Genomic DNA, 26,343 nt, shown 5'->3' with positions numbered 1-26,343 from the left:
CCCGCACAGAAGAATTGCATAGCTGTTGTAGGTTTTCCAGTAGGGAGGTGATGAAAATACTATAAAGCCATAGAATTGATAGCTGCGCACATGCAAATATACAAAATGCCGCTGAACTAGGTACTTTACACTGGCTAATTTTATACAAAGTTAAGGTGCATAAAGTTTTCTTTGATTACTTTAGCAGAAAAACACAAACTATTGGAATTATCTGAGCCATGAGAAAACAGATAATAGACTAAATCCTCAATGAAAAAGCCTGCTTGCTGATATTGGAAGCTTAAGGGCTTATTTTTGTTTTCTTTTTTAATATTCTTATGCATCTTTTATAAAAATCTAGGAGTCTGGAAAATTAATGAATATGAGCCTATAAATTTGTACCCTAGAGACATGCTATAGCTTATATAGTTCCTTTTATTTTATTCTGTATATAGTGGACATACATACATTTTTATCTATCTTTGTTGGGAGATACTCTAATAAGTAATCTGGCAAAAAATTTTTCAGCATTATTTTATATTCTTTTGTATTGTTAGTTATTTAGAACTATGTTTACCTTTTCAATAATGAAGAAAAAGAGAAAGGTTGTGTCAGATTAAAGCTATCGATTATGGGCCTTGTAAATTTAAATAATAAATCTCTCACTCTTAAATATGTTAACTGAGAGTCTTGAGAAAATGAATACTATTAGTTTTACAGAATAAGTAATATGATAATCTATGCTGATACAAAAAACTTTTGGTGGATGTTGTCAAATTTAACTATATAACCAAGTCTTTAGGAGTATGAACTGATGAAAAAAGAACAAGTGGGTGTTTTAATCTTTGAACATCAAAATCTTCAAGATTTCTTGTGTCATTTAGCTGCCACAGGGTTGCCTGAAGAAAATTTCTTCCTGCATCTCAGGAACCACATGTGGAGGGGCAATGCTTTGCCGTCTCTGGCACCCTTCCACCCTCTCCTTGCCCCCACACTTCCAATTTGCTCAGGAGAGCTTGTCTTCTTCTCCCTCCTAGGCAGATCCATGCATGTATCTCTTAGGGTCTTCTTTGTTGTCTAGGTTCTCCGGGCTTGTGGACTGTAGGCTGGTTATTCTTTGATTTATGTCTAAAATCCACTCACGAGTGAGTACATATTATATTTGTCTTTCTTGGTTTGGGTTACCTCAGTCAGGATGTTTTTTTCTAGTTCTGTCCATTTGCCTGCAAATTTCAAGATATCATTTTTTTTTTAACCTTTGAGTAGTACTCCTTTGTGTAAATGTATCACATTTTCCTTATCCATCCTTCAGATGAGGGGCATCTAGGTTGTTTCCAGGTTCTGGCTATTATGAATAATGTTGCTATGAACATAATTGAGCAAATGTCCTTGTGATATGATTGAGCATCTTTTGGGTATATGCCCAAGAGTGGTATTGCTATGTCTTAAGGTAACTTTATTCCTAATGTTCTGAGAAATCACCATACTGATTTCCTAAACAGCTGTACAAGTTTGCATTCCCACAGCAGTGTGGGGGGAGTGTTCCCCATACTCCATGTCCTCTCCAGCATAAGCTATCATTAGTGTTTTTGGTATTGACTATTCTGACAGGTGTAAGATGGTATCTCAAAGTTTTGTTGATTTGCATTTCTCTAATAGCTAAGGATGTTAAGCGTTTTTCTTAAGTGTCTTTTGACCATTTGAGATTCTTCTGTTGAGAGCTCTCTGTTTAGGTCTGTACCCTATTTTTTTTATTGGAATACATTGATGCAGTTGACAGAATTCTACTTTAGTACTGGGTGGACTGTCACTGAGGCCACATTGCACCTGTTTTATCTCTGTACATAGTTTTCATTCCTACCTCTGCGGAGAAAGAGGGCGGTGGTTGTATTTAACATGAGGTCACTGATTTCAACTGTGTTCTGTGACACCTGTTAAACTTAACTAACATCCTTGAGCTTTTTCACAGTGAACACAGCCAAGGAAGGACCCATAACTTCAGTCTCCATCAAGTCTAATTTCCTCTTCAGGACTTCTAACTCTATCCATAAAGGATTTAGATATGAAGATATCTTAGTATGTTCCCATTTCCTAAAATTTCCTAAAATTGTCTTGAATTATGGTGCTTTCATGAAAATTACTTAGCTATGTTAATGTATATTTGGGGGACTGTGCACATCTACTCTGCACCATATTTCTACCCTCAATTCTCTTATGTTCAAATCTTTTACATAACAGATAACTAGCCTCAAAGGAGATTATAGTCAGGGATCTTGTTGTAAAAGAAAAGGAGGGATATAGAAATGTGGTAATGCAAGTTAGAATAGAAAGTGAATTAAGTACTACCTTTTGGGACTCACCATAATAGGATAGATAATGGAGTATTTTCTCTGAATTTGTCCAATGCTAATAGACTAGGCATTGTTGATGTATGTATTGCCTGTATATATTATGTATAGTATTGTACAATATAGTTTTTCTTATATTAGTTATAGCCTTTTTTATTTTAGACAAGTAAATTGTCTGCTAACCTTCACATGTATGACATGGTACATGAACATGTACACTCATGTGCACACACACAAATATAATATACTTTAAAATCCATGAGAATTCAGGGAATTTTGAGCCTCTTCTCACCTGATCTCTGAACTATAGATAAATAAACTGAAGGTGCAGGGTTGGATGAAAATCATAATACATTTATTTTTCCTAGTCGTTCTATAGAAATCAAGGGATTAGTATCCTGGACTTCTTTGGAAAAATTTATGCATAATGTAAAAGTTTCAATAAATGAAAAGACCTGTGGTCCTTTGAGATTTCAACCCCAGACAAAGATCGTGAAGTGTGCACAGTGATCAAGAATACAGTTAATGGTGCTGAGAGCTAGCCAGCCACTAAGCTTTAAAAGCCCATTGGAAGCCAGAGGGGTGTCATCACACGGGGCACTTTTTGCCAATGAATCTCAACTGTTAGCTGGTACCGATAAATATATTAACCAACAAATTTACTTTAGAATCATTAAAAAACTCCTATAGACACTAATTATTTTCCAGTTATGGACCTTCAGGGAGAGCTTGCTTTATTTTATTCTACCACATATTTAAGGATAAAATTAATTTAATCTAAAAGAAAAGCTTCAAGAGAATGGAAGGGGGAAATTTTAATTTCATTTTATAAAGTTAAATTTCTAAAAGTCTCTCTATGTACATGATCTATGCATGTGTATGTATTCTTGTGTGAGTGTGGAGGCCAGAGTCTCCTTATTTTAAAATATATTGTTAGTATATGTGTGTATACACACATGTGCATGCAGTCATGTGTGCTAAGGAGTCTGTACAGAGCTCAAAGGACACCTATGTGGAGTCAGTTCTCTCTACCTTGATGTGGGTACCAGGGTTTGAACTTGAGCTACCAGTGGGTAAAGAGAAGAAAATACACAATTTCTATGGATGAATGTAGTTGTAAAAAGTTTAAAATGTGGTCAACCCATCCAGAAATACATGACCCCAAATAATACCTGATAGGTAAATAGTTTGATTTGTAATCTAGATAATAAATTTAAGACTAAATAATGGGAAAAATTAGATATTTATCACTGCTTCTGATTAATGGATGATAGTCATCTTAGATGCAAGGAATATTTGATAAATTAATCAGTCAATGATAAAAAGCTGAGTGAATAATACAAAAAGATTTAGTGTGGGAAAGCTTAAAATAGCCTACAGCAAACCCCACAGATTTCATAGTTAAATGCTGGTCACTTCCCCTGTGAGGGCAAGGTACCTATAACTGCCCATTGACTCAGATGTTGTCAGTCTAGGCAGGACATGAGGCAGCATGAAGAAAGTAAAGTAAACATGTAAAACAATCATGAACCTAGATATGAAGAAAACTAATTGTGTATTTTTACAAGGAAATATAATTTCATAATTTTTATATTAACAAACCACATATTGAAGAAAATATAATTGCTGCGTGTGGTGGTACATGCGTGCCATCCAAGCACTGCGGAGGAGGAGATAGAAGGGTCAGGAGTTCAAAGCCATCCTCAGTTACATAGTAAGTGCAAGCCCAGACTGGACTACATCAAACTCTGCACCTCCAAAGCCATGCTACAGGTTGGGCCTGTGCTTTCAGCCTCTACCTAATGTAGAGGCCTTGGTTAAGTTCTTTTTTTTTAAATTGAAAATAGATTCTTTCTCATACAATATATCCTGAGTACAGTTTCTCCTTTCACTACTCCCCCCAGTTTCTCTCCCTGGTAGAGCCACTCCCTTTTTGTCTCTCATTAGAAAAGAACAGGCTTTTAGAGATAACAAACATGACAAAATAAAATAAAATACAGTATGAGAAAACAAACCCCATCACACTGAGACCGGACACGGCAACTTATCAAAAGGAAAGGAGTCCCAGAAGCAGGCACAAGAATCAGGGACCCACTGGTTCACACACTCAGAAGTCCCATAAAAATACTAAGCCGAAAGCTATAATACATAGACAGAGGACCTGGTGCAGACTCGTGAAGCTCCACTTTCAAATAAGCGAGCTTGGTTACTTAACACCTGGTTAGGCAGCCATATGGTGTGATTTTTCAATCACAAAAGTTAATTTCAAGCAGGTTCGAAATCTAAATATGTTAAACAACCTCTAAAGCTCTCAAAGTGAGCACTAGAGCATATTTTATGGATCTCAGGTCTGGAGTGCTTATTAAAATAGAAACAGAGTATACTAAAGGGAAAGACTGATTAGAACATACTGTAACTAATTCTTCTGTTTACCAAGATACTCTGTTGTATTAGTATAGGTGTGTGGGTGCGTGGAGCATTCGTTAGTAGTGTGTGCGTCCAGTGTGTGTGTGTGTGTGTGTGTGTGTGTGTGTGTGTGTGTGTGTGAGAGAGAGAGAGAGAGAGAGAGAGAGAGAGAGAGAGAGGTACATACTCATACAAAGCAGTGGATTGGTTCTTATGATTGTGGAGTCTCAGAAATCCCTATTCCTGATGTTTGTAGGCTGGCAATCAGGAGAGGTGACAGCAATGTTGTTCTAGCCCAAGTCCAGTCCATAGTCTAAGAACCAGGAGGTACTGCAAGTTTCACGTTCTAGACCATGCTCAAAGGAGAAGCACAATGTCACCTGTTGAAGTCAGGCAGGGAGGGGGGAAGCGGGAGCACGTGTCTTCTTTAAATGTTAGTCTCAGAGTGAGAACCTCCCAGCCACACCCAAAATAGCATTTACTAACATCTTTGAAAGTGGTAGAAGAGATTCCGTCTGGGCTAGGGATGTGGCTTAGCAGATGTGCAGTTGCCAGTCTGTGGGACCCACATGATGAAAGAGACTCAACTTCCATGAGCTGTCTTCTGACCTCCACAGACAGACACACACACACCGTGGCACATAGCTCTGTAAAGTATACACAACTAACTAGGACCAGAAAAACCATTTCAAAAATTTCCCAGGAAACTACATGTTGAAAAGGTGCTCAACCTCATTAGTAGTTCCGGGAATTTAAAACTAAATCACAATGAGAGAATGAGAGAAAAAGCCAACCAGAAACTTGCCACCTGTGTCAGCCCCCGACATTCATTGGCTCTTGTTCCTTAGGATATAAGCAACAAGAATCATACAGGTGTGTGGAGCGTGACTTAGGACATCCATACAGGCAGAGGTGCCAGGCAGATTTATGTAGCTTTCAATATTAGGATGATTTTTTAAAACCAAGTCTAGCATACTAGGCTAAGTGTGTGCTAAGATTAATGCTTGCCAAACTTGATGCGCATGTGAGCTACTCAGCGATCTTGCCGCAATGGGATTTATGACTGATCCTGTAGGTGGAGAGTGGAGCCTGGCAGTTTGCGTTCTAACAGGCTTCCAGGTGAGGCGATGCAGCACTTCAGGCTGGACCATATTTTGAGAAGATGTGAAGAGTCTCCGCCTCCTCTGCCCCATCTAAGCAGAGGGTAACTGCCGACAGCTGAGTGTAGCCAATGGTTTATAAACCGTCAAGGACATCTGTTTCCCGTTGGCTGGTTCCCGAGGCTTTGGAGTTCGACAAAATGAAGCTCACAGCCCTGTCAGGCGGGTTCTTTCTCCTTTGTCTGTTGTGGAATGCTTCTGGACTCGAGCCAGGTATAAATAACTACCTTTGGAAGATGTTGATTTAAAGAGAGTTTTCTGAGGAACCTTTCACCCTGCCCTCACTGATCACGCAACAGTGAGGGTTGGTGTTTCCAATGAAGCTTAGTGTTAACTTGAAGTTAGCATGCTGAGTCTGTGCTCAAGGCCTTTCATTTTATTGTAAACAATTTGATGGCTCTTCAGACTCAGTTTATATGATTAACAACCTCTTTTGAAAGGTTCGTCTTTTTGTGTGTGAAGGTGTGTAGAGACCAGAGGACAGCTTTCCCTAGTCCGTACTCCAGGTTCTGAAAGCGGGGACTCTGGTTACTCCTGTTGCTGGGTTTCTGGTAAACCTTCTGCTTCCACCCTTTCAATTTTTTTTTTTTTAATTTTTAAAGAAAGAATGTTGTGAACGTAGTAGCATGTGGTGGCCGGGCATTCACTAGCCCAGGTACTTGTCTGAAACACCACAGTCCTCCTGCCTCTTCTTTCTCTCCTTTTCAATAACTAGTCCCATGTTTCTATTGTAACTTGGGTTTATATAATTCTAGAAAGCCAAGAAAGGGCTTCGCTAGCCAGAGGTATGTGCCTGTATGTATGAACCCAGAACAGGAGGGCACTTGGCAGAATGTAAATTGCAGATGGGTTCTATTTGCTTCTTTCAGACCCCGAGGTTCCAGAAAGAGAAACCCCAACTCTGGCAATTAACTGGGCGAACTTCAGCTACTTACTTGAAGGCCACGTGCCTAATTTTTTCCAGGTGTCCATGAGTGGAAATTTCTTGGGATGTATTATACCTTAAAGTAAATGATGTTTGAGCTGGTAAGATGGCTCAGTGGGTGGAAGCATTTGACGCTAAACACGACAACCTGAGTTGGGTCCATGGGGAACCCACATGGAGGGAGGAGAGAACTGACTCTTGCGGGCTGTCCTCCGACTTCCACATGGTGGAACGGGTGCCCTTCTCCCCATAAATAAAAAATGTTATAATAAAAGAAAACAAGACAGCCAGCGACCTGCAAACACCCAGATCTGTCTTGGTATTACTGTGCAGGAGATGAGAGAACATCTCTGGCTCACATTAGCCTTAGCATGGTAGCCTGTTAGCTGTTTCTCATGCTGCTGGGAGGCGCTTGCCTGTGGGCTTTCTCCTGCGTCTCTACGGAACCAAAGCCCCCACCCCCCACCTTTACCTGGCACCCTGGCTTTCAGATGGGGAGGTTTTGCCATCCCGGGCAGCTTGGCAGTTTTGATTGTCTCAGCTGGGTTGTAACTGGTACACCTGTGGCTGCTCAGGGATGTTACCACCCATTCTCCCCTGTACAGCCAAGAAGGCCATCCCCGCTCCCTACGCAAGCATCTACAGCTGAGCAAGCAACCAGGCCCTAGAGCCAAGGTTCTCAAAACCCCTAATGTTGTAACCCTTCAATACAGTTCCTCATGTTGTGGTGTCCACTCCCCCAAATTGTTTTTGTTGTTACATCGTAACTGTGATTTTGCTACAGTTATGAATTATAATGTAAATATCTGATATGCAGGTGGTCTTAGGCAACCCCTGTGGAAGGGTCATTACATCCCCAAAGGGGTTGTTTCCCCCAGACTGAGAACCACCGTCCTAGAGGGTTTTACTTCTGTTTTGAAGTACTTTAACGCATTTGTCTTTGAAGTTTTCCTTTCTTTTCAAAACTCTTGTTAGAAACAACCATAGGCATTTTTCACTATTAATTTGCTTGGACTGGCCATCAGGATTGTACCATAATAATGCTATTAAGAGGCAAAGGATTATTGAATAGGTTTGATTCCATTCTAAAATCTCTATTCTAAGGCTGTCAGGAATGTTCTGACTATCTGTGTCCATCAAATTCTTCATAAAGGCAGTTCGTACTATTCAGTTTTTCAGAAAAGATACATTTCCCACCAAAGCTAAATAAGGTGTACATTACTATTGTTATTGTTGTTGTTTTAGCAGTGATTTCAGTGTGCTCTGATGACTGGCTGATCGTGAGAATAGAAAGGAGGCCCTTTGGTAACGACACAGAATTGAGAGTTGATGACATGTACCTGGGGAACAACTGCTCCGTAACCAGGGTCCTGAGCTTCAACTATGAGTTTTCTTATCCTGCTGTTTCCTGTGGGATCAGTAAATTTGTAAGTGGTTCATGATTTTCCTTTACTGTGCCTATTGTGGATACAAAATCTCATAATCCCTTCCTCCCACCCCCCTTCATTCTGCTGGGCATTGAATTCAGGGCCCTGCCATGCTAGGCAAGTGCTCTGCCCACTGAACCATCTAGCCAGCCTCAGGATTTTTTTTTCTAATTAAAAGCTTTTGCCACAGTTATAACTCACATGACTGTTTCCTGAAGGAGGTCTGGACTTATACATGCAATGCTAACATTTCTGGTTAGGGGGTTTGTAAAAGTCCACTGTTAAAGATTACATCTTCTCTATTTAGCCCATGTCTTGTCAAATTGTGTATTTTAGGACACTGGAACTAGAAATATATACATGGGGATCCATTTTGGAAACAGAAAATATACCTTTAAGTGTTCAAAGTTGAGGTCTGGAGAGATGGCTCAGTGGTTAAGAGTCTTCCAGAGTACACAGGATTGATTCCTAACATTCACAAAGTGGCTCACAACTTCGATTTGTGACTTCAGTCCCAGGAGCTCTGGTACCTTCTTCTGACCTCCAAGGGCACTGCACAGCCATTTAGGGAAAACACCAATATATTAATATACTAGACATGTGAATATTATGTAATACACTAAAATATGTAGATAATAAAGATAAAAATATTCTCAATCTTGTATTTTTTCTGTTTATTTGTGCAGATAGAGGCAAAAGAGTTTAAGGTCATACACAAAGGAGAATAAAATGTTTTTTACATCTATTTTATTTCTGCAAAATTAATGTAAAATGAAAATTTCCCATTTTTTATAGAATTGACAGATTATATTCATGTTATTAAGCCACACAATTCCATGCCTCCTCATTTCAGGTGTTCCAGGGAAATGTCTTTATCTTGTCTGAGATCAGGTACAGACTGGTTCAGGAGCTCACCCGCAGATTCCAGGTGATTTGCTCTGTGAAGAGGTAGGTACGGGTAGACGACTACTCCGCTTGTACGTTCCTAACTTTATCCATTGATGGGTCGATGTTTGAGGGCAGGCACAGCTCCTAAAATGCCTTAGAGGATTCCTCTGGCACATCTACAGTTGCTAAAGCATCTAGTTGTTAGGAAAATTGCAAGTGTACAGAAGAAGATTGAATGAATTTTGTAGGAAACTCCCATATCTCCTAGGGTCTATCATTTAATTTTTTTTTAAAAAAGTTACATGCTGTGTGTGCATATGTGCACATGTGTATAGATTTAGGTGTGTATGGGTGTACTTATACCATAACATGTGTGTGGAGGACAGAGGACAACTTGAAAGAGTCACTTACCTACCGTGTTGCCTTGCTGGTCACTGGGGTTAAGCTCAGATAGTCAGGTTTGGTGGCCACCGCTTTCTGCCCTGAGTCCTATCATGTCATTATGTATATCGTTTCCTAGCATTTAAAGTTGAAAGCATGAGTTTCTTTCCCTGAAGTGATTACATGCATATAGTGAATTGGGAACCCAACATTTATTTGCAGAAATTTTATAATCAAATATGTAACTATTTTAATATGCAAATATTCATCAAATCAGTTCTATGTTGCACATTCTTATTCAGTTCCACAGATGTACTTGACCTTTGTGGCCGTATCACACTGTCCACTCTACTCTTGTTACCTTGTGACTTAGCCATGTCATATTCAGTCATTCAGGAGGGTTTGCCACATTGTCGCTATAACCTCAAGTTTCCTGATGGTGGAAACAGTGAGACAGGGAAAGCTCTGTGTCCTTCAGACTTCACACCACCCTGTCCAACACGATAACCTGGGTGCCACACATAGCGTTTATCCTTACACAAAACTGAAGTTTGGTTCTTTAGTCAAACGAGCTCTCCCCTACCCCAGGTGCTCTGACAACTTGTTTACAGTGCAGATTTAGGATGTGTCCTTTGTCATAGACTGTTAGGTTTAGTGCTGCTTATGAGAATACACACATGATTCAGATGGATGGCAGTCAACAATTCATCACAAATATGTAGGGTTTTTTATGCGCCTTTGAACTTATTTTAAATGGCATTTATTCAAAGTCCTGTGTTTTTAAAAATTATTTTTATTTTAATTAGCATATGCATGCATGTCTCTGTGTGGGTATTCATATCATGAATGCATATGCTTGTGGGGCCAGAAGTGTTGGATTCCTTAGAGCTGAAGTTACAGATAGTTGTAAGCTATGGGTGCTGGGAATCAAACTTGGTCCCTTTGCAAGAGCAGTGTATGCCTTTAACCGCTGAGTGATTTCCCTATCCCTCAGTCCTGTATTCTTTTGATGATAGCTGATTTTGAGTTGAATTATTATAATACTAGAGATGAAGACAAATATCAGATGATTTGATGGACAAGTGGTTACAAGAAGCACAGTGGACCGTTTCTAATGCTCCAGCTACAGTGGTGAGCGCCTCCTTTATCCATCGCATTTGATATTAATTCTGTAAAGAGTGCACTGCAAGCTTCTCTCTCATTGAAGGCCCTGGAGTTGCAGGCATTGTACAGCCCTAGCAATAGAAAGCCTTACGACATATTAAAGCCAGGATCTGACTGTTCCGCGTGTGTCAGATCATTCCAGGGCTTCTGCAACTCATTGACAAAGCTGTCCTTTATGGTCTTCTGTAAATGAAGTAGGAAACTAGCCCCAGAGCTGAGGCTAAGGCACTTTGGCTTCCTGGGGAACTGGTATGCTTTCCTGGTCAAAAAAAGAGTTCAAAGTAGTATGACCTCCACAAACTCCCCGGAGCAGAGTCAGCAGTGTGCCGGCTTCCTTCATCCTGAGAGCTGTTTTCCCAGCCTCCTCTCTACCCCAGTGGCTGCAGTAGTAACTGCTGTATTTTTTTTTTTAAGAATCTTATGTTTATCTCTCACATGATTAACCCAGGGTTCGCTCCTGTTTCCAAACATCAGTTACAGGCAATGGGATCTATGAAAAAGCTGCCTTCCTTTAATTCATATGCAGAGAACGAAGTAACAGCATGGAAGGGACGCTGTAATGCCTAAAATGGAATTTGGCTTGGTGGGATATCACTTCTCAACACTTTAAGAGGACAGCTCTCCTCCTTAGCAAGATGACTTTGATGCTAGACTTGTTTTCTATATGGTGGATTGAAGTTTATTTTATTTTCTTTTAAATTTATTTATTTTACATCCTGAGAACAGTTTCTGCTCCTTCCTCTCCTCTCAGTTCCCTCCAACCAACTCTCCTCTGTGCCCTGTCCCCATCTATTCTTCTTCAGTCTCTATTCAGAAGAGGGCAGGGCTCCTATGGATACTAATAAAACATGGTACATCAAGTTGCAGTAAGACTAAGCACCTGCCCCAGTATTAAGGCTGGGCAAAGCAACTCAGTATGAGGAATAGCGTCCCAAAAGTCAGTGAAAGAGAGACAGCCCCTGCACCCTCTGTTAGTCCCACAAGAAGACTAAGCTACACAACTGTCATATATACACAGAGGGCCTAGGTCCGTCCCATGCAGGCTCCATGGTTGTCTGTTCAGTCTTTGTGAGCCTCTGTGAGCCCCTGTGAGCCCAGGTTGGTTGATGATGTGGCTATACATGTAATGTCCTTGATCCCTCTGACTTGACAATCCTCATTCCTCTCTTCAGCAGGACTCCCAGAGCCCAGCCTGATGTCTGCATCTGTTTATCAGTTGCTAGCGGAAGCCTCTCTGATGACAATTGAGCTAGGAACCAGTCTATGAGTATAGCAGCATATCACTACGCATCATTACATTTTTTTCTCCTGTTCTGTTTGGTTCTGTCCTCCGTCTTTGGGCCATCCAGCCTCTGGGCCCTGGCACTCCAGGCAGTGTCCAGGGTGGGCTCCCTCTAGTGGCATGGGTCTCAGACTGGAACAGTCATTGGTTGGCCACTTCCACATCTATGTGCCAGCCTTACACCAGCGCATCCTATAGGCAGGACAGAGTACGTCGAAGGTTATGTGGCTGGGTTGGTGTCCCAATCCCTCCACTGGAAGTCTTGCCTGGTCACGGGCAATGGTCAGTTCAGTCTATGCATCCTCTATTGCTAGGAGTCTTGGCTGGAGCCATCCTTGTAGATACCTGGGAGTTTCCCTCTCGCCAGATTTCTGCCTGACCCTGAAATGCATCTTCTTTCTGGGCATCTCTTTCAGTACTCTCTCCCCACCCCTGCCTGATCATTCAGATTCCAATCCCTGCCCCCAGTCTATGCACAAGACCTATTCAATTTTCCTTTCCTATGGAGATCAATCAGCACCCTTGAACCCTCCTTGCTACTGAGTAGATAGCATGTTTGTCTTTTTGGGTCTAGGTTACCTCAGGATGATTTTTTTTCTAGTTCTATCCATTTGCTTTCAAATTTCCTGTTGTCCCTGTTTTTAATAGCTTTATTGTGTAAATGTACCACATTTTCTTTATCCAGTCTTCAGTTGAGGTACATCTAGGTTGGTTGTTCTGGCTATTATGAATAAAACTCTATGAATGTAGTTGAGCAAGTGCCCTTGTGGTATGATTGAGCATCCTTTGCCTATATGTCTAAGAGTCTATTCTGTTTTCAATGGCAATCCCTTCTCCTCCACTAGGTAGTTGCTGCTGTTGTGCATACACACTCACACATGTGTGTCTCTGTGTGTGTCTCTGTGTGTGTCTCTGTGTGTGTGTCTCTCTGTGTGTGTCTCTCTCTGTGTGTGTAGGCTAGTTGTAGGTGAATAGTCAGTTCTAGAGAGAATATTTGTCACATTAGATGATGTTTGAAACTCTTATTCTAGGATCAATTCTAGATCAATATCATCTGGATAAGTGTTAAGTTTATGGCGGTGGCGCACACCTTTAATCCCAGCACTCGGGAGGCAGAGGCAGGCGGATCTCTGTGAGTTCGAGACCAGCCTGGGTCTACAAGAACTAGTTCCAGGACAGGCTCCAAAGCCACAGAGAAACCCTGTCTTGAAAAACCAAAAAAAAAACTTTATATTCATATTTATTAAGCTCACTTACCTTTCTCTCCAATCATTTTGTTATTGTTTCGAGAAAGGGTTCCTCTGTCTAACAGCCCTGGTTGTCCAGGAACTTGGCTTTGTATACCAGACTGACCTTGAACTCACAGATATCTGACTGTCTCTGCTCTCAAGTGCTGGGATTCACAGTATGCCCCACCATGCCTGACTCTCTCCAGTCATTTTTAAAGTACAGAAACCACTAAAATGTCCTATTTTCCCTTAGATTACGTTTACAACTATCAATTCTCTGCTTTTTTCTCTTTGCTCTGTTTAGGCCTAAGTTATTATCGATGGAGCCCTTTGGATTAAATAGGTACAGCGTGAGTGACTTCTGTGGTGGCACTCAAGTAATAGGACAAGAGTCATCGGTCTCCTCCCAAACTAAATCACATGAGCCTAATTTTAGCATTTCTCACAAGGTAAGAGGAGTCTTTCCATTATTTCATGGCTAATGGCAATTTGTTAATTAAGATTTCACCGAAGGAACTATTTAAAGTTGAATTCTGTTTGTTCAGCATGCTTGCATTTTATAATAGATCTTTCAGGCTTGGACACTTGTTTCTGTCACAGACAGTACACTTGGCTAAATGTCCAGAAACATGAGTATGTTGCACTCTGTAAGGCTCCTTACACTTTTCTTGTGAGTACGAAATTGTTTTCAGCAGAGCTTATGATAAGGAGAAATAGTTTCCTTAGACAGCCAACACTACGTCTCTGATTTCTTGACATCCATAGAAAAGCAACCAAGAACCTACATATGGCATTTGAGAATAATAGATGAAGGGCAATAGATCAGCAAAGTTTAAAAATTTCAGGGATTTGTTCCTTCTTAGTATGTTCCCTAGGTAATACCTTCAGATAAGTATCCAAGTGTAATGTCAGAGATGGTATTTAAAGAGAGACGAGATTCTTCCTACTGCTTCATGTTGAACACCTGAGGTTTTTGGAAAAGGTGCTGGGTGAGCTTTCTATGAAAGTGATTTTAAGTGCTTTCTTCTTAACCCACAGGACCAACTGTCTGTGAACCTCTGGATCAATGGTCCCTGTGTGAAAAATTCCTTTGTTCCCTGAGATCCAGAAGCAAGTGGTGCAATACAAGCCTGGGACCCTGTTTCAGCCACACCATTGTTTTGTCTGTTTCAAGACCAGTAGTGACATTTGTGAAACTGTTTAAACGTCTGTTGGGACTTGGGAGACCATAGCTCTGTAATGTCATGTTTAAATGTTTTACTGGGTTAATTATAAGGGCACTTGTCACCAGAACTTTCCGTCTGAAGGCCGAAGTTCTAATAAAGCTGTTTCTGTGCAGGAGCTTACTCATAAATCAGGCTGCATGGTGGCTTCTTCTCCCACATTAAAATCTGAAACATTCAAGAGTGTGTCTCAGCTTGAATTTGGGCTTGAAGGGGTGTTCTAATTCGTCTGTGAACTTAAATCATCTGGTATATTGTAAAGATAGTTTCATAGTAATATGGAAGTCTATGCTTTTGAGTACACATTATTAAGGGTGCTGGGCCAAACTCATTCTAATTGGCCCAAATCACTTGAAAATGAGAAGAACTAACAACGTGAAAGAAAGCACACCAACTGTTGCTTCAAAGCTCAGACCCGAGATCTCTCCAGATTCCTACAGCACAACAAATGGGTCCGCGTAACTGCCAGTGGGATGCCTCTACAGGTTTCACGCAGATTTTGGACAATTGAAAACAGAATTCTTTTTAAGTTATTCTTTGAGTTATTTCCTATTTATTTATTTTTATTTTTTTTTTGAGTTATTTCCTATTTTTGTGTAGAGACCAGAGCAACTAACGAATGACAACATTTAATTTGTGGGGTACCGTATCATGCTTGTAGAGCACAGTTGGGTCCATGGCCATCATGGTGGGGAGAGGACAGCAGGCAGGTGGGCAAGGCACCGAGCAGTAGCTGAGAGCTCACATCTAATCCACAAGCATGACACAGAGGGACAATTGAAATGGTTTGGACTTCTGAAACCTAAAAGCCCACTTCCTGGTGACATACCTTTACCACCAAGGCTATATCACCTTACCCTTCCCTAGAAGTTCCACCAACTAGATCAAGGATTCAAACATGAGGCTATGGACAGTCATTTTTTTTATCGATTTTTATTGAGCTCTCCATTTTTCTCTGCTCTCCTCCCTGCCTCTCTCCTCCCCTTCAACCCTCCTCCAAGGTCCCCATGCTCCCAATTTACTCAGGAGATCTTGTCTTTTTCTACTTCCCATGTAGACTAGATCTATGTAAGTCTCTCTTAGTGCCCTTATTGTCTAGGTTCTCTGGGATTGTGATTTGTGGACTGGTTTTCTTTGCTTTATGTTTAAAAACCACTTATGAGTGAGTACATGTAATACTTGTCTGTGTCTGGGTTACCTCACTTAAAATGAAGTTTTCTAGCTCTATTTTCCTGCAAAATTCAAGATGCTATTTTTTTCTGCTGTGTAGTACTCCATTGTGTAAATGTATCACATTTTTATCCATTCTTCAGTAGAGGGGCATTTAAGTTGTTTCCAGGTTCTGGCTATGACAAAGCTGCTATGAACATAGTTGAGAACATTGGACAGTCGCTTTTATTCAAACCACCACACTCGGCAAATCCAAGTCAGTAAATATGAATGCTCATTTGTTTTCCTGTGAGACTGTGTCTTACCATGTAATTCTGGCTGTCTTGGAATTCACCATGTAGACCAGGCTAGCCCTGACCTCAGGATCCTCCTACCTCTGCATCTTGAATGTTGGGAATAAAGGCATGCACTCGCTAGCTTTCATGCACACTCACTTCTCAGAGTTTGTGCAATTCTTTCTGGAAGGCTACCGTGTGGGAAGAGCGTTCTCTACTCTGCACCATCCGTAGCTCACCGCTTTCTCACATGGGAGCCCCCACACTGACCTCACTTCAGTCAAGCCTTAACTAACACAATTTTTGAGTTCCATACTGGCAAATCCATAAACTGAGTCTCAGTCTTCGCAGTAGTGCCAGACACAATTATTTTCTGTTGGAAAAATATAAGAACCCCCCCCCCCACTCCCATAACACACTACCCTTCCTTAGTGGCTTCTGTCTTCAGGAGATCCATCCAGATTGAGACTTTATCTTCTGGGGTTAAGGGTTAGCCCCTAGGTGGCTAATCCTATGTCTCTATAGTGAGCACCCCTCTTGGTGAGCTCAACCATACTAGCTACTCAAATTGGCATCTCTATGCTGATAAACTTAAGTTGTATTTCATCTTGGGCTCTACCTACTAGGCCCTGTCTTAAAATACGCATTTAAATGCACATTTTCCTGTACAAATCCATTAGATTATTGAATAGAAGGTTGGTCAAGTATGTGCTACAAGCCATTGCACACAGCTTGCCACTGAGAGAATGTTATTTGTTGATGTGCTGCTGCAATGCCTTCTGCATGCATTTCCAAGATTGTACTTAAGGGCTGATGCTTAAATACTTTTTTTGCCATTTTTTTAAAAAAAACCTTATTAGTTTTTTTAAAATACCAATCCAAATTCTTATTCTTTCCCCTTCTTCCATTCCCTCCACATACCCTCCCACTCTACCCCCATTTAATGCTAAGAGAGGGTAAGGCACATTGCTTTGTGGAAGGTCCAAGGCCCTCCCTACTATATCTAGGCTGAGCAAGGTATACATCCAAAGAGAATAGGATCCCAAAAAGTCAGTACATGCATTAGAGATAAATCCTGGTGCCACTGCCAGTGGCCCCTCAGTCTGCCCCAGCCACGCAACTGTCAACTACTTTCAGAGGGACTAGTTTGGTCCTGTGCTTGTTCCTTCCCAGTCCAGCTGGAGTTGGTGAGCTCCCATTAGCTCAGGTAGACTGTTTCAGTGGATGAACCCTTCATGGTCTTGACCTCTTTGCTCATATTCTCATCCCTTCCACTCTTCAACTGGACCTTGGGAACTCAGTCCAGTGCTGCAATGTGGGTCTGCCTGTTTCCACCTGTTGTTGGACAAAGGTTCTATGGTGATATTTAGGATAATCACCAGTCTGACTACAGGGCAAGTCAAGATCAGACTCCCTTTCTATTGCTTAGGGTCTTAGACAGGGTCACCCTTGTGGATTCCTGGTAATTTCTCTAGAGCCAGGATTCTGCTAACCCAATAATGTCTCCCTCAATCAAGATATCTCTTTTCTTGCTCTTATCTCCGTCCTTCCTCCATCTCGACTATTTCATTCCCTCAAGTTCTCCTCAACCCTCCCCCTCTCCCCTCCTCTTCCCCTTTTACTCTTCCTTCTCCCCCACCCCCATGCTTCCAATTTTGCCAGGCGATCTTTTCTGTTTCCAATTTCCAGGTGGGTCTATATATGATTTTCTTTGGGTTCATCTTATTACGTAGCTTCTCTAGGATCATGAACTATAGGCTCAATGTCCTTTGTTTATAGCTAGTATTTACTTCTGAGTGAGTATATACCATATTCATCTTTTTGGGTCTGGGATAGTGTTTTCTAATTCCATCCATTTGCATGCAAAATTCAAGAACAATGACATCTTGAATTTTTTTTAAATACTTTTTACTACTTCAGATCTTAAACCAGCTTTCTGTCTTCACAAGAGGATGGCCTCAAATGGTGTGGAATGCTGCCAGAGGTACTCAGTAGGCAGCAGTGTATGCACACATCTGTACTTGCTTCAGTAGAGGAGAGATCATAGTATTCAATTCGAGTCTGTGAAGCCCCAGACTTCCAAGGACCACATATCGATTTTAATTGCTTAAATCAAGCCAGGCATGGTGGTCCACACCTGCAACCTCAGCACCAGGGAGGTGGAGGCGGGAGGGTCAGAAGCTCAAGGCTAGCTTGGGATACATGAGGTCCTGTTTCCAAACTCCTGAAAAGTGCTTAAAAATTTACTCCTGACTCTTCCCCCTAATTTTTCTCAGGCCTACCCCTCTCTCGGTGCCCCTCTCCAACTTTCTGACCTCTTTTTGTTATACCCCACTTAGTTTAATTTGTTCTGTACAGGGGTGGGACTGTCCACTGCCCATGATCAACCAGGCAGGCCTCTTTGAGCTTTCAGGTGTAAATAATCAGGAGAACCTGACTTTGAAGTACTTAACACATTTGATGACAGCCCCTCACGCCTGAAGGCTACCTAAACAAGTAGAAAAATCAAGGCAGCTGAGCTTGGGCTGACGGGCAAAATCACTTAAAGCAGCCACGACTTCCCCTTTGTTTCTTGAGTGGTGCTGAGCTGGAGGTCTATCCAAATGAAGGTCTCGGTGACTTTGGAGTTCTTAGTTCTCTCTGCTGTCTTGGTCTGGCCTTGTGCTTGGAACATTGACATCAATGGTAAATGAGCATTTGGATACTTCGTTAGGAGGATGCTTTCTTGAGAGACTGGGGTGAAACGGTGGCTTTCTGCTTCCTCTCCTCCCTACAGAGCCGGGATGCTCTGGAATACAAACGCTTTTAGGCCAAGAAGACTTGTGAATCCACATTTTCCTCTTTCTGCTGAACGTTTTAGTTCTCAGACATCCCCCTTTCCTATGCTTTGGGGTTTTCTCTGTCATGCTTCTCATTTACACAAATACTCCATGGCTCTGAGTCTCAGACAGTCTTTTCAAACTTACTGGCGGCTATCTGTGCTTGACAGTATTATAGGATTGAAATTAATCATATTGTATCTCTGAAACTGACCTCCCTACTTTCGGAATCTTCCTATTTTCACTTGATGACGATATTGCTTTTTATTCTTTTAAAAGTACTGCACTGGCTGGTTGGGGTGATAGAAGTCTACAAGCCTAGCAAGTGGGAAGGGGAAGCTGGAGGATCAGGAGTTCAAGGCCCTCTTTGGCTGCAAAGCGATTTCAAGGCTAGCCTGGGCTACAGAAACGTAGACACAAAACTACTGCTCTGATGGTCCTAGGAAGCCAGAAGATAAAGACAAATCAATTTTGTCCTGTTTACAAGTTTATTTTGATATCTATCTCCCCTTTCATCTGGAATCAAGATGTTTCTTAGCTTTAAGACCTGGCTAACTGCTAGCTTTTCTAAGGTAGAATTCTTGTGTTATTATTTACGAAGCTGACTTCCTGTTGCCCTCTGTTGGAAGTGGGGTTTCTTTCAGGACTGATGTACAGGTTTCTTATTTATCTATTTGGCCTGGAAACCTTGTAGGAGTAAGGACCGTGTGTAGTCTGATATAGTTTCACTTTAAGATGAACCTTTTAGGCTAGTGTAGCTGGATCGGTGCAGCAGTCAATTACTGACACAATATACAATGCGTGCAGAGACCAAGAGGTAACCGGCATATTCCGAGTCTCCAGGATGGAATGAGAAAGGAATCTGTGTCCTGGTCCTTGCTAGTGTTTGGGGGGCACAGAAGAATTTGTTTCAGCTAATATATATAACAGCTATCTGTTTATGGCTGTCAGTCATTTCTCAGAGGCTGGAGGGACCACGGCACAGCATCAAACTGACTGGAATGTGTGATGTGTAGCAACAGTGAAGTTACGGTGTGGCCCCCAGGAAGCCCAAGTCCACCTACATTTTAAGCCCAGTTTTAATCCCAGGTGTCGAGATATATTTTTTTTCTTTTAAGGAAGATCTTCCTGATTCTCCTATTTAGGGGGTATTAGAATAGCATTTTAAACACACAAAGATGCATAGATGTAGAACACCTGCCTTTTCCAAACCCGAATTTCCCCAAACGTGCCTTTCTTCGTGATGATGGATTATCTCTAAAGAACAGGTACTCACAAATTGATTTTGAAGACCTGCGTGGCCAGGCACTCATTGAGCACCTGTGTTTTCCACTCAGGGAAAATTCATTATGGGAAGCTCCTCCTGATGCAGCCACTAAAAGCCTCGTTAGTGGTTGACATCCTGAAGATTTCAGTGTAGGGGCTAAGGGAAGGTTTTTCCTAGGCCTGGCTTTTCCCTAAGGGTGGGCTTCAGATCAAAGCTCTTTCAGACTTCCAAACAGGGAGGTGGGGGGAGTTTTCTCTCTTCACACTCCTTCCTGTCCTGGCCGAGGCTGTCTGGAGTTCCTCTGGACCTTATCTTCTCTTTGTTCCCTCCCAAAGGTTGTGGGAATACATTCTCCTCTTTCACATACTCCTGAATAGAGCACCCTTTGTGGAATCTCAGTTCTTCAGAAGGAAAAAAAAATCATAGGTAATTGTTTTGCTATCTTCGTATATTTATGTTTTTCACCTGTGAAATATCAGACACCTATGTATCTGAGAGTTATTAAGCAAGATGATGGTAATCTCAAAGTCGTTCATAGTCGACTATTTAAGCCATGTTTACCTTTGACAGAAAAGTAGCTCTTTCTTGAAGTTAATGTGCACCTGACACTTTCTTCTATGTATCTTTCTGCAGTGGAGATAAATTGTTCTCAGGACTGGTTGATGGTCTATGTTAGCCCGGATGCCCAGGACGGAAACAATTCATATATTTTCTCTGATGAATTAATTCTGGGACAAGGCTGCCCTGCAACTAAAGTACACACATATCGATATGATTTTGTATACCTTGTTAGTGACTGTGGCATCAGGACGAAGGTGAGAATGCTGCCGTCTGTAACACTACTCCGTGTTCTGTCATGCTGATACTGCGCTCCTTTACCCAAACCGTATCCCTGATCCTCCTGATAGTGATCTAACCTTCAGGCTCTCCCACTTATCCCTCCCTGACTATTTGATCAATTGCTTGTTAGGAACCTCGGAGCACAGATCTGAATAGACTCTAGTCCATTTCACAAAATCTTAGCAAACAACATTGAAGCACAATTTTACTTCTATTTATCTGTATTTATGTATGAATGTGTGCATTATATCCAGGTATCTGTGAAGGCCAAAAGAGGACTTTTGATCCCCTGACGTTGGAGTTATAGACAATTGTGAGCCACCTGACATGGGTGCTGGGAACCAAACTTGGGTTCTCTAGAAGAGCCTCAAATACCTTTGCTCACCCAGCATCTTCCCAGGCCCTGGCAAAGAGGGTTTTTTTAATTTTTTTTAATTTTTATTTTTTTATGCTTGCTCCTAATGTGCCAGACCATCAATCCTTGCAATGTGCCTGATATTCAATATTCAGTCATCTGAAATATATCCATGCTCCTATAGGATTTAATATCTGTTGGCTATTCACCTAGGGATGAATCTAAAACTGTACTTTCACTCTGAGACATTGTTTTCCTATAGATTTCAATTTATATTTATCCTATAGTAATATTTTGAGCCATTCACTGATGAGTTTAGTCAACTACAATAGGACACTACCTTTGATAAATGAGGCACCGGCAGTTTCAGATGGTGTTTGCACAATTGCCTGAGGGGTGATTTGCTGGAAATTATGATATCAAATAAGATCATTTTCCTGCCAATACACATACTTTTCTCAAAACACACATTTTAAGCCGCTTTTGTTATTTGACTTTAAATAGTGTTACTCCAAAAACAAAACAAAAACTGCTGAGGGCTAGGGAGATGGTTGTTTGAGTAGGAGGGTTTTCTCTGCAGAAATGAGAACCTGAACTTGGAAGCCCACCAAACCATGTAAAAAGCCAAACATGGCTGTTCAGGCCTGCAGTCCTCGAACTGAGCAGAGATGGGTGGATGCTAAGTGTTGCTGGCTAGCAAGCTGAGCCCAAATGGTGAGCTTCTGGTTTAGTGAGAGGCCCTGCCTCATGGCAATGAGCAGCATGGTAGAGGGAAACACTAACATGCTTTGGCCTCTGTATGTGCACAAATGGGTGGGTACACACGTTCTTACATGTATCAGTACGTGGAGAGAGACAGAGGGACAGAGAGACAGAGAAACAGAGAAACCCACTCAGAAACACACAGAAAGACACAGAGATGACAGCGAAACAGAGACACACACAGAGATAGAGGCAGACAGATAACCGTTGAAAGCTTTTCATTAATAATTTATTAGAAAAATCTCTAGGTGGCAGTTTGTTTGCTTCTGTGTCTTAATGTCCCCATCTCAGGGCACTTTCAGCCCACTCTTCCAGTTCTCCTCTCTGTCCCTTTGTTAAGTGACTGGACCTCCACATGCATCTGAGAATGACAGAAACCTCTTTTAAGATAATTGATGTTCTATGTTTTTTTGTGTTTCCATCTGCACATACCTCTTCTGTTGCTAAACTACCTTCCCCCTAAAGTATGTGATTTTCCTAGATTATTTCAAAGAACACTATCCATTTTGAAACGGAGATGTACTTTGTTCCAAGGAATAGTCGATTTGAAAACCAGACGATCCCTTTGGAGTGTTCTGCATCTCGGTGAGTCCTGCAGCCATCTCCTTTGAATTGCTATCGAGATGCTGAGATTTTACAGGCTATATCCTGACTTCCCCGTGAGAAGAATTCAGACAAACCCCAGATTATTATTTATAAAATAGTTCAGTAGACACTCGATTACCTGTCATTTTTAAAAGTTAAATATATTGCCTAATTTTAGAATCAAACTATTACAGGGTTGAAAGTTTCTAACGTACAATCTAGTGGACTTAGATTATTTTATAGTTGTGTAGTTTGCAAATCAAGATAATCAAAAACTATCATTTGTAATAAATAAAAGATTTAAATGAGGCATATATTAAGTAAAATTATATATATATACGCTAATTTTGGAGTCAAATTTAGTTTTCTTACATTTACTTGTTCACTTAATTATTTTGTGTGTATGTATGTATGTATGTGCCATAGTCTTTGTGTGGAGGTCAGTGGACAGTTTGTGGGAATTGTTGCTCTTCTTCCAGTCTGTGGGGTCTGGGCATTGAACTCAGGTTGTAAGACTTGCTGGCATAAGCCTTTACCTGTTGAGCCATCTCACTGCTCTATGGCATCAATGTATTTTGCTGTTGTCTCTTTTATAGTACACTTCTCCTGATAAACTTTCTTTCATGTTAGGAGACTGCATGGCTAAAATATGTATGGAAAACCAGTCTGCCATTTTAATATGAACTCACAGAGAATGAAGAAGAACGTGCCCACCTGTATGATTAATGCACTTGCTTGCCATTTTATGGATCCTGAAAGTGTTCTGTCTTAGTTTGGGTTTTTATTGCTGTGAAGAGACTCCATGACCATAGAAACTCTCTCTCTCTCTCTCTCTCTCTCTCTCTCTCTCTCTCTCTCTCTCTCTCTCTCTTTATTTTTCGAGACAGGGTTTCTCTGTAGCTTTTGGTTCCTGTCCTGGAACTAGCTCTTGTAGACCAGGCTGGCCTCGAACTCACAGAGATCCGCCTGCCTCTGCCTCCCGAGTGCTGGGATTAAAGGCATTCGCCACCACCGCCCAGCCCTTAGCAACTCTTATAAAGCAAACATTTAATAGGGGTGGCTCGCTTACAGTGTCAGAGGCTCAGTCCACTATCATCATGGCAGGGAGTATGGCGGCATGCAGGTAGAAGTGATGATGAAGTTGAGAATGCTACATCTTGTAGGCAACAGGGAGTCAACTGTTTGAGCCTGTTCCCTAGTGACACACTTTCTCCAACAAGGTCATGCCTCATAACAGTGCCACTTCCTTTGGGGGCCATTTTCTTCCAAACCACCATATACCTAGTAGGAACTCTGAGATGAAATGCAATAGGATTCTCATTGCCATATCATAGAAATGTTTACGTTGAATGTTATAAACACTTAGGGACAAGTGTAGAAACCACAGAACAACTTGCAATCTTGTCTAATATATAAAAATACTTAATATAAAAAAAATTTAGAGCTAAGAGAAATGTCAAATATCTTTTAATACGGCAAATCATACTTCCAGTTTTGCTTGTTTCACTATGGTAAAAATACACACAAGATAAAATTTACCGTCTTTACCACCTTTAAGTGTGGATTTCAGTTGCAGAAAATATGTTTGCCTTGCAAATATTTCTGACTCTCTTTTGAACTATTTTCCTAAAGCAAACTAAGCTGAGGAATTTAGTGACATTCTGGGGTGTATCAGAACCCCAAATAAAAGCCAGACTTGATTAAGTTATATATACACACATGCATATACATGAATAAATATATAATCTTTTCCATATACATTGTTGGTTGTAATGTAGAATTCTGACCCGTTGCCTCAGGCCTCAGGCTTCTGCAGAGTCTTCTAGATTAACAGGAGATGAAAGGGCATTCCTCTGTCAACAGTAATTGCTACCTTGTTTTCTGTTTACCTTCCTTAGACAAAATGATGACCCTGGGCTGGAGAGATGGCTCAGCAATTAAGAGCACTTACTGCTTTTGCCAATGACCTGGGTTCGATTCCTAGCACCTATGTGGTGGTTCACAACCATCCATGTCATCTCCAATTCCGGGGGAAGCGAAGTCCTCTTCTGATTTCCATAGGCACCACGGCATGCAGATGGTGCACATACATACTTGCAGACAAAACATTCATACACATCATAAATCTAAAACATTTTAAAGTGTTGTCTAGTCAGACAGACATACATGATCAGAGTTTCTATGCATAGATTTTAAGTTTGTACGCAAATACACATACATTCATTCACATTCAAAAATCCAAATTGCTTACTGGCCAGGAACTCACTATGTAGATCAGGCTGGCCTTAAACTTGCAATGATTCTCTTGTCTCTACCTCCTAAATCAGCATATTGAAAATGGTGGTATTTATTAAAGGTAGGAATGATTTGACCCCCAAGTCTAGACAGAGCAGGACGTGGCATCAAAGACTCCAACCTTGATTCTCTCTGTTCCCTTTTTCTTTAGGAAGTCAGTGTGGCTTACAGCAGTGTCTACAGATGAGGACCCAAAGGTGCCTGAAAGTGTCTTTATGACTAATCTTTAAATCACACCTGAAGACCTGGGGTTATTAAACGCTCCCTAAACTGCTTCCTCCAGAATAGGAGATGGGAATAGTGCTGGCATTGTGAACTTCACTGTACAACAAACCTCTTTTCAATAAGAACAATGCTGGCATAAACTTCTTAGATATCTCATTTCTGTACACCAATTAAATAAATGCTCTGCTTATGAAGATGTTTCTTCAATAACTTTATCCATGGGTATGACTTATTAATTTGATGTTACCTAGTAGACATTTTATATTATCCATTTAAATTTTGTTTTCTGTTTTGTACCCAGATTCAAGAATATGTCTGTCGTGGCACTTTTGAACATTTAAAGTGTATTTTTTAGATTGTGGCATATGAGTGCATATGCATGTCACAGTACATGTGGACAGGACAGAGGACAACCTGTGAGACATAGTTCCCTTTGCAAACACGTGAGTCCCAAGGATGGAACCCAGTTGTCAGGATTGGTGGTGGTAACCTTTATCTGCCTCTCCATCCTACCGGCCCACATGTTTTGACCTAATAGAATTATGTTCTAAATGTTTTTAGTAAGAATTGTGTACAGAGATAGGTGTATTAATATCTCAGAATAGAAACTTTGGGCCTTGGGCTGGAGAGATGGCTCAGAGGTTAAGAGCATTGACCACTCTTCCTAGAGATCCTGAGTTCAATTTCCATCAACCGAATGGTGGCTTACAACTATTTATTATGGGATCTGATGGGCTCTTCTGGCCTGCAGGCATACATGCAGACAGAACACTGTATATATAGTAAATAAATAAACCTCAAAGAAACTTTGGGCCTAGTTTAAGTTTTAACCTGCTAACTCTCAGGAAAGAGAAATATCCTCTTGTTTGCAGACACTTTAATTTGCATAGTGTCCTAATTTATCAAGCTGTGTTCTAGAACTAATTTAATATGACAACATACTCAGATGACTAATCTAGAAAAAACTCAACTCATGGTTTTTAACTTAAGCAAACAGCCTCAATGCTGAAATTTGATGTTACTGCCTTCTGTCATATCTCATCAACATTTGGAACAGTTGCCCCAAGTTGGCAGGCATGGACAGAGAGCCTGCCCTCAGTGCAGGAGACCATAAGCACAGAAGCAGGTGATTATAGGGTGATGTCTCTGAAACCGTGAGACAAATATGTCTTCTTTCCTTCAAGTATGTTTCTTGTTGTTTAATAAGGCAGTAGGAAAGCGGACCAATAGACAAGGCAGTGCAGGCTTTTTTCCCCATCAGCATTCTTAGGGTATAAGATGAACAGTGCTGGAACAGCTGGCCTTCAGGAATATGATTCTAAACTGTCTTATCCTGAT

The 26,343-nt window shown here is 41.1% G+C and overlaps 2 protein-coding genes across 2 annotated transcripts; both read left to right on the top strand.

Moving 5' to 3' along the window:
• Positions 1-5,964: 5,964 nt before the first annotated feature.
• Oosp4b (oocyte secreted protein family member 4B) lies at positions 5,965-14,517 on the top strand. Its single transcript, XM_075975232.1, has 5 exons — positions 5,965-6,055; positions 8,064-8,245; positions 9,099-9,193; positions 13,494-13,638; positions 14,228-14,517. The coding sequence occupies exons 1-5, from the start codon at positions 5,965-5,967 to the stop codon at positions 14,288-14,290; spliced, it is 576 nt and encodes a 191-aa protein (XP_075831347.1). The 3' UTR covers positions 14,291-14,517.
• A 3,943-nt stretch (positions 14,518-18,460) lies between these two features.
• On the top strand, positions 18,461-25,010 carry Oosp2 (oocyte secreted protein 2). The gene is made up of 4 exons (XM_075974997.1): positions 18,461-18,542; positions 20,577-20,758; positions 22,382-22,485; positions 24,932-25,010. Exons 1-4 carry the CDS (start codon positions 18,461-18,463, stop codon positions 25,008-25,010), a joined length of 447 nt encoding a protein of 148 aa, XP_075831112.1.
• The last annotated feature ends 1,333 nt before the right edge of the window (positions 25,011-26,343 follow it).

The sequence above is a fragment of the Microtus pennsylvanicus genome, chromosome 5, assembly GCF_037038515.1.
Source record: "Microtus pennsylvanicus isolate mMicPen1 chromosome 5, mMicPen1.hap1, whole genome shotgun sequence".
In the NCBI taxonomy this organism is placed as follows: Eukaryota; Metazoa; Chordata; class Mammalia; order Rodentia; family Cricetidae; genus Microtus; species Microtus pennsylvanicus.
The sequence above is the reverse complement of the archived record's forward strand: the minus strand, read 5'-3'. Positions and strand labels throughout refer to the sequence as shown.

Excerpts from the sequence above, each read along its gene's own strand:
- Oosp4b (XM_075975232.1), top strand. The coding sequence starts at position 5,965 with ATGGTTTATAAACCGTCAAGGACATCTGTTTCCCGTTGGCTGGTTCCC. Across the intron at positions 8,246-9,098 it reads CCTGTGGGATCAGTAAATTT|GTGTTCCAGGGAAATGTCTT; the intron begins GTAAGTGGTTCA and ends TCCTCATTTCAG. Across the intron at positions 13,639-14,227 it reads ATTTTAGCATTTCTCACAAG|GACCAACTGTCTGTGAACCT; the intron begins GTAAGAGGAGTC and ends CTTAACCCACAG.
- Oosp2 (XM_075974997.1), top strand. The coding sequence starts at position 18,461 with ATGAAGGTCTCGGTGACTTTGGAGTTCTTAGTTCTCTCTGCTGTCTTG. Across the intron at positions 20,759-22,381 it reads ACTGTGGCATCAGGACGAAG|ATTATTTCAAAGAACACTAT; the intron begins GTGAGAATGCTG and ends TGATTTTCCTAG. Across the intron at positions 22,486-24,931 it reads TTGGAGTGTTCTGCATCTCG|GAAGTCAGTGTGGCTTACAG; the intron begins GTGAGTCCTGCA and ends CTTTTTCTTTAG.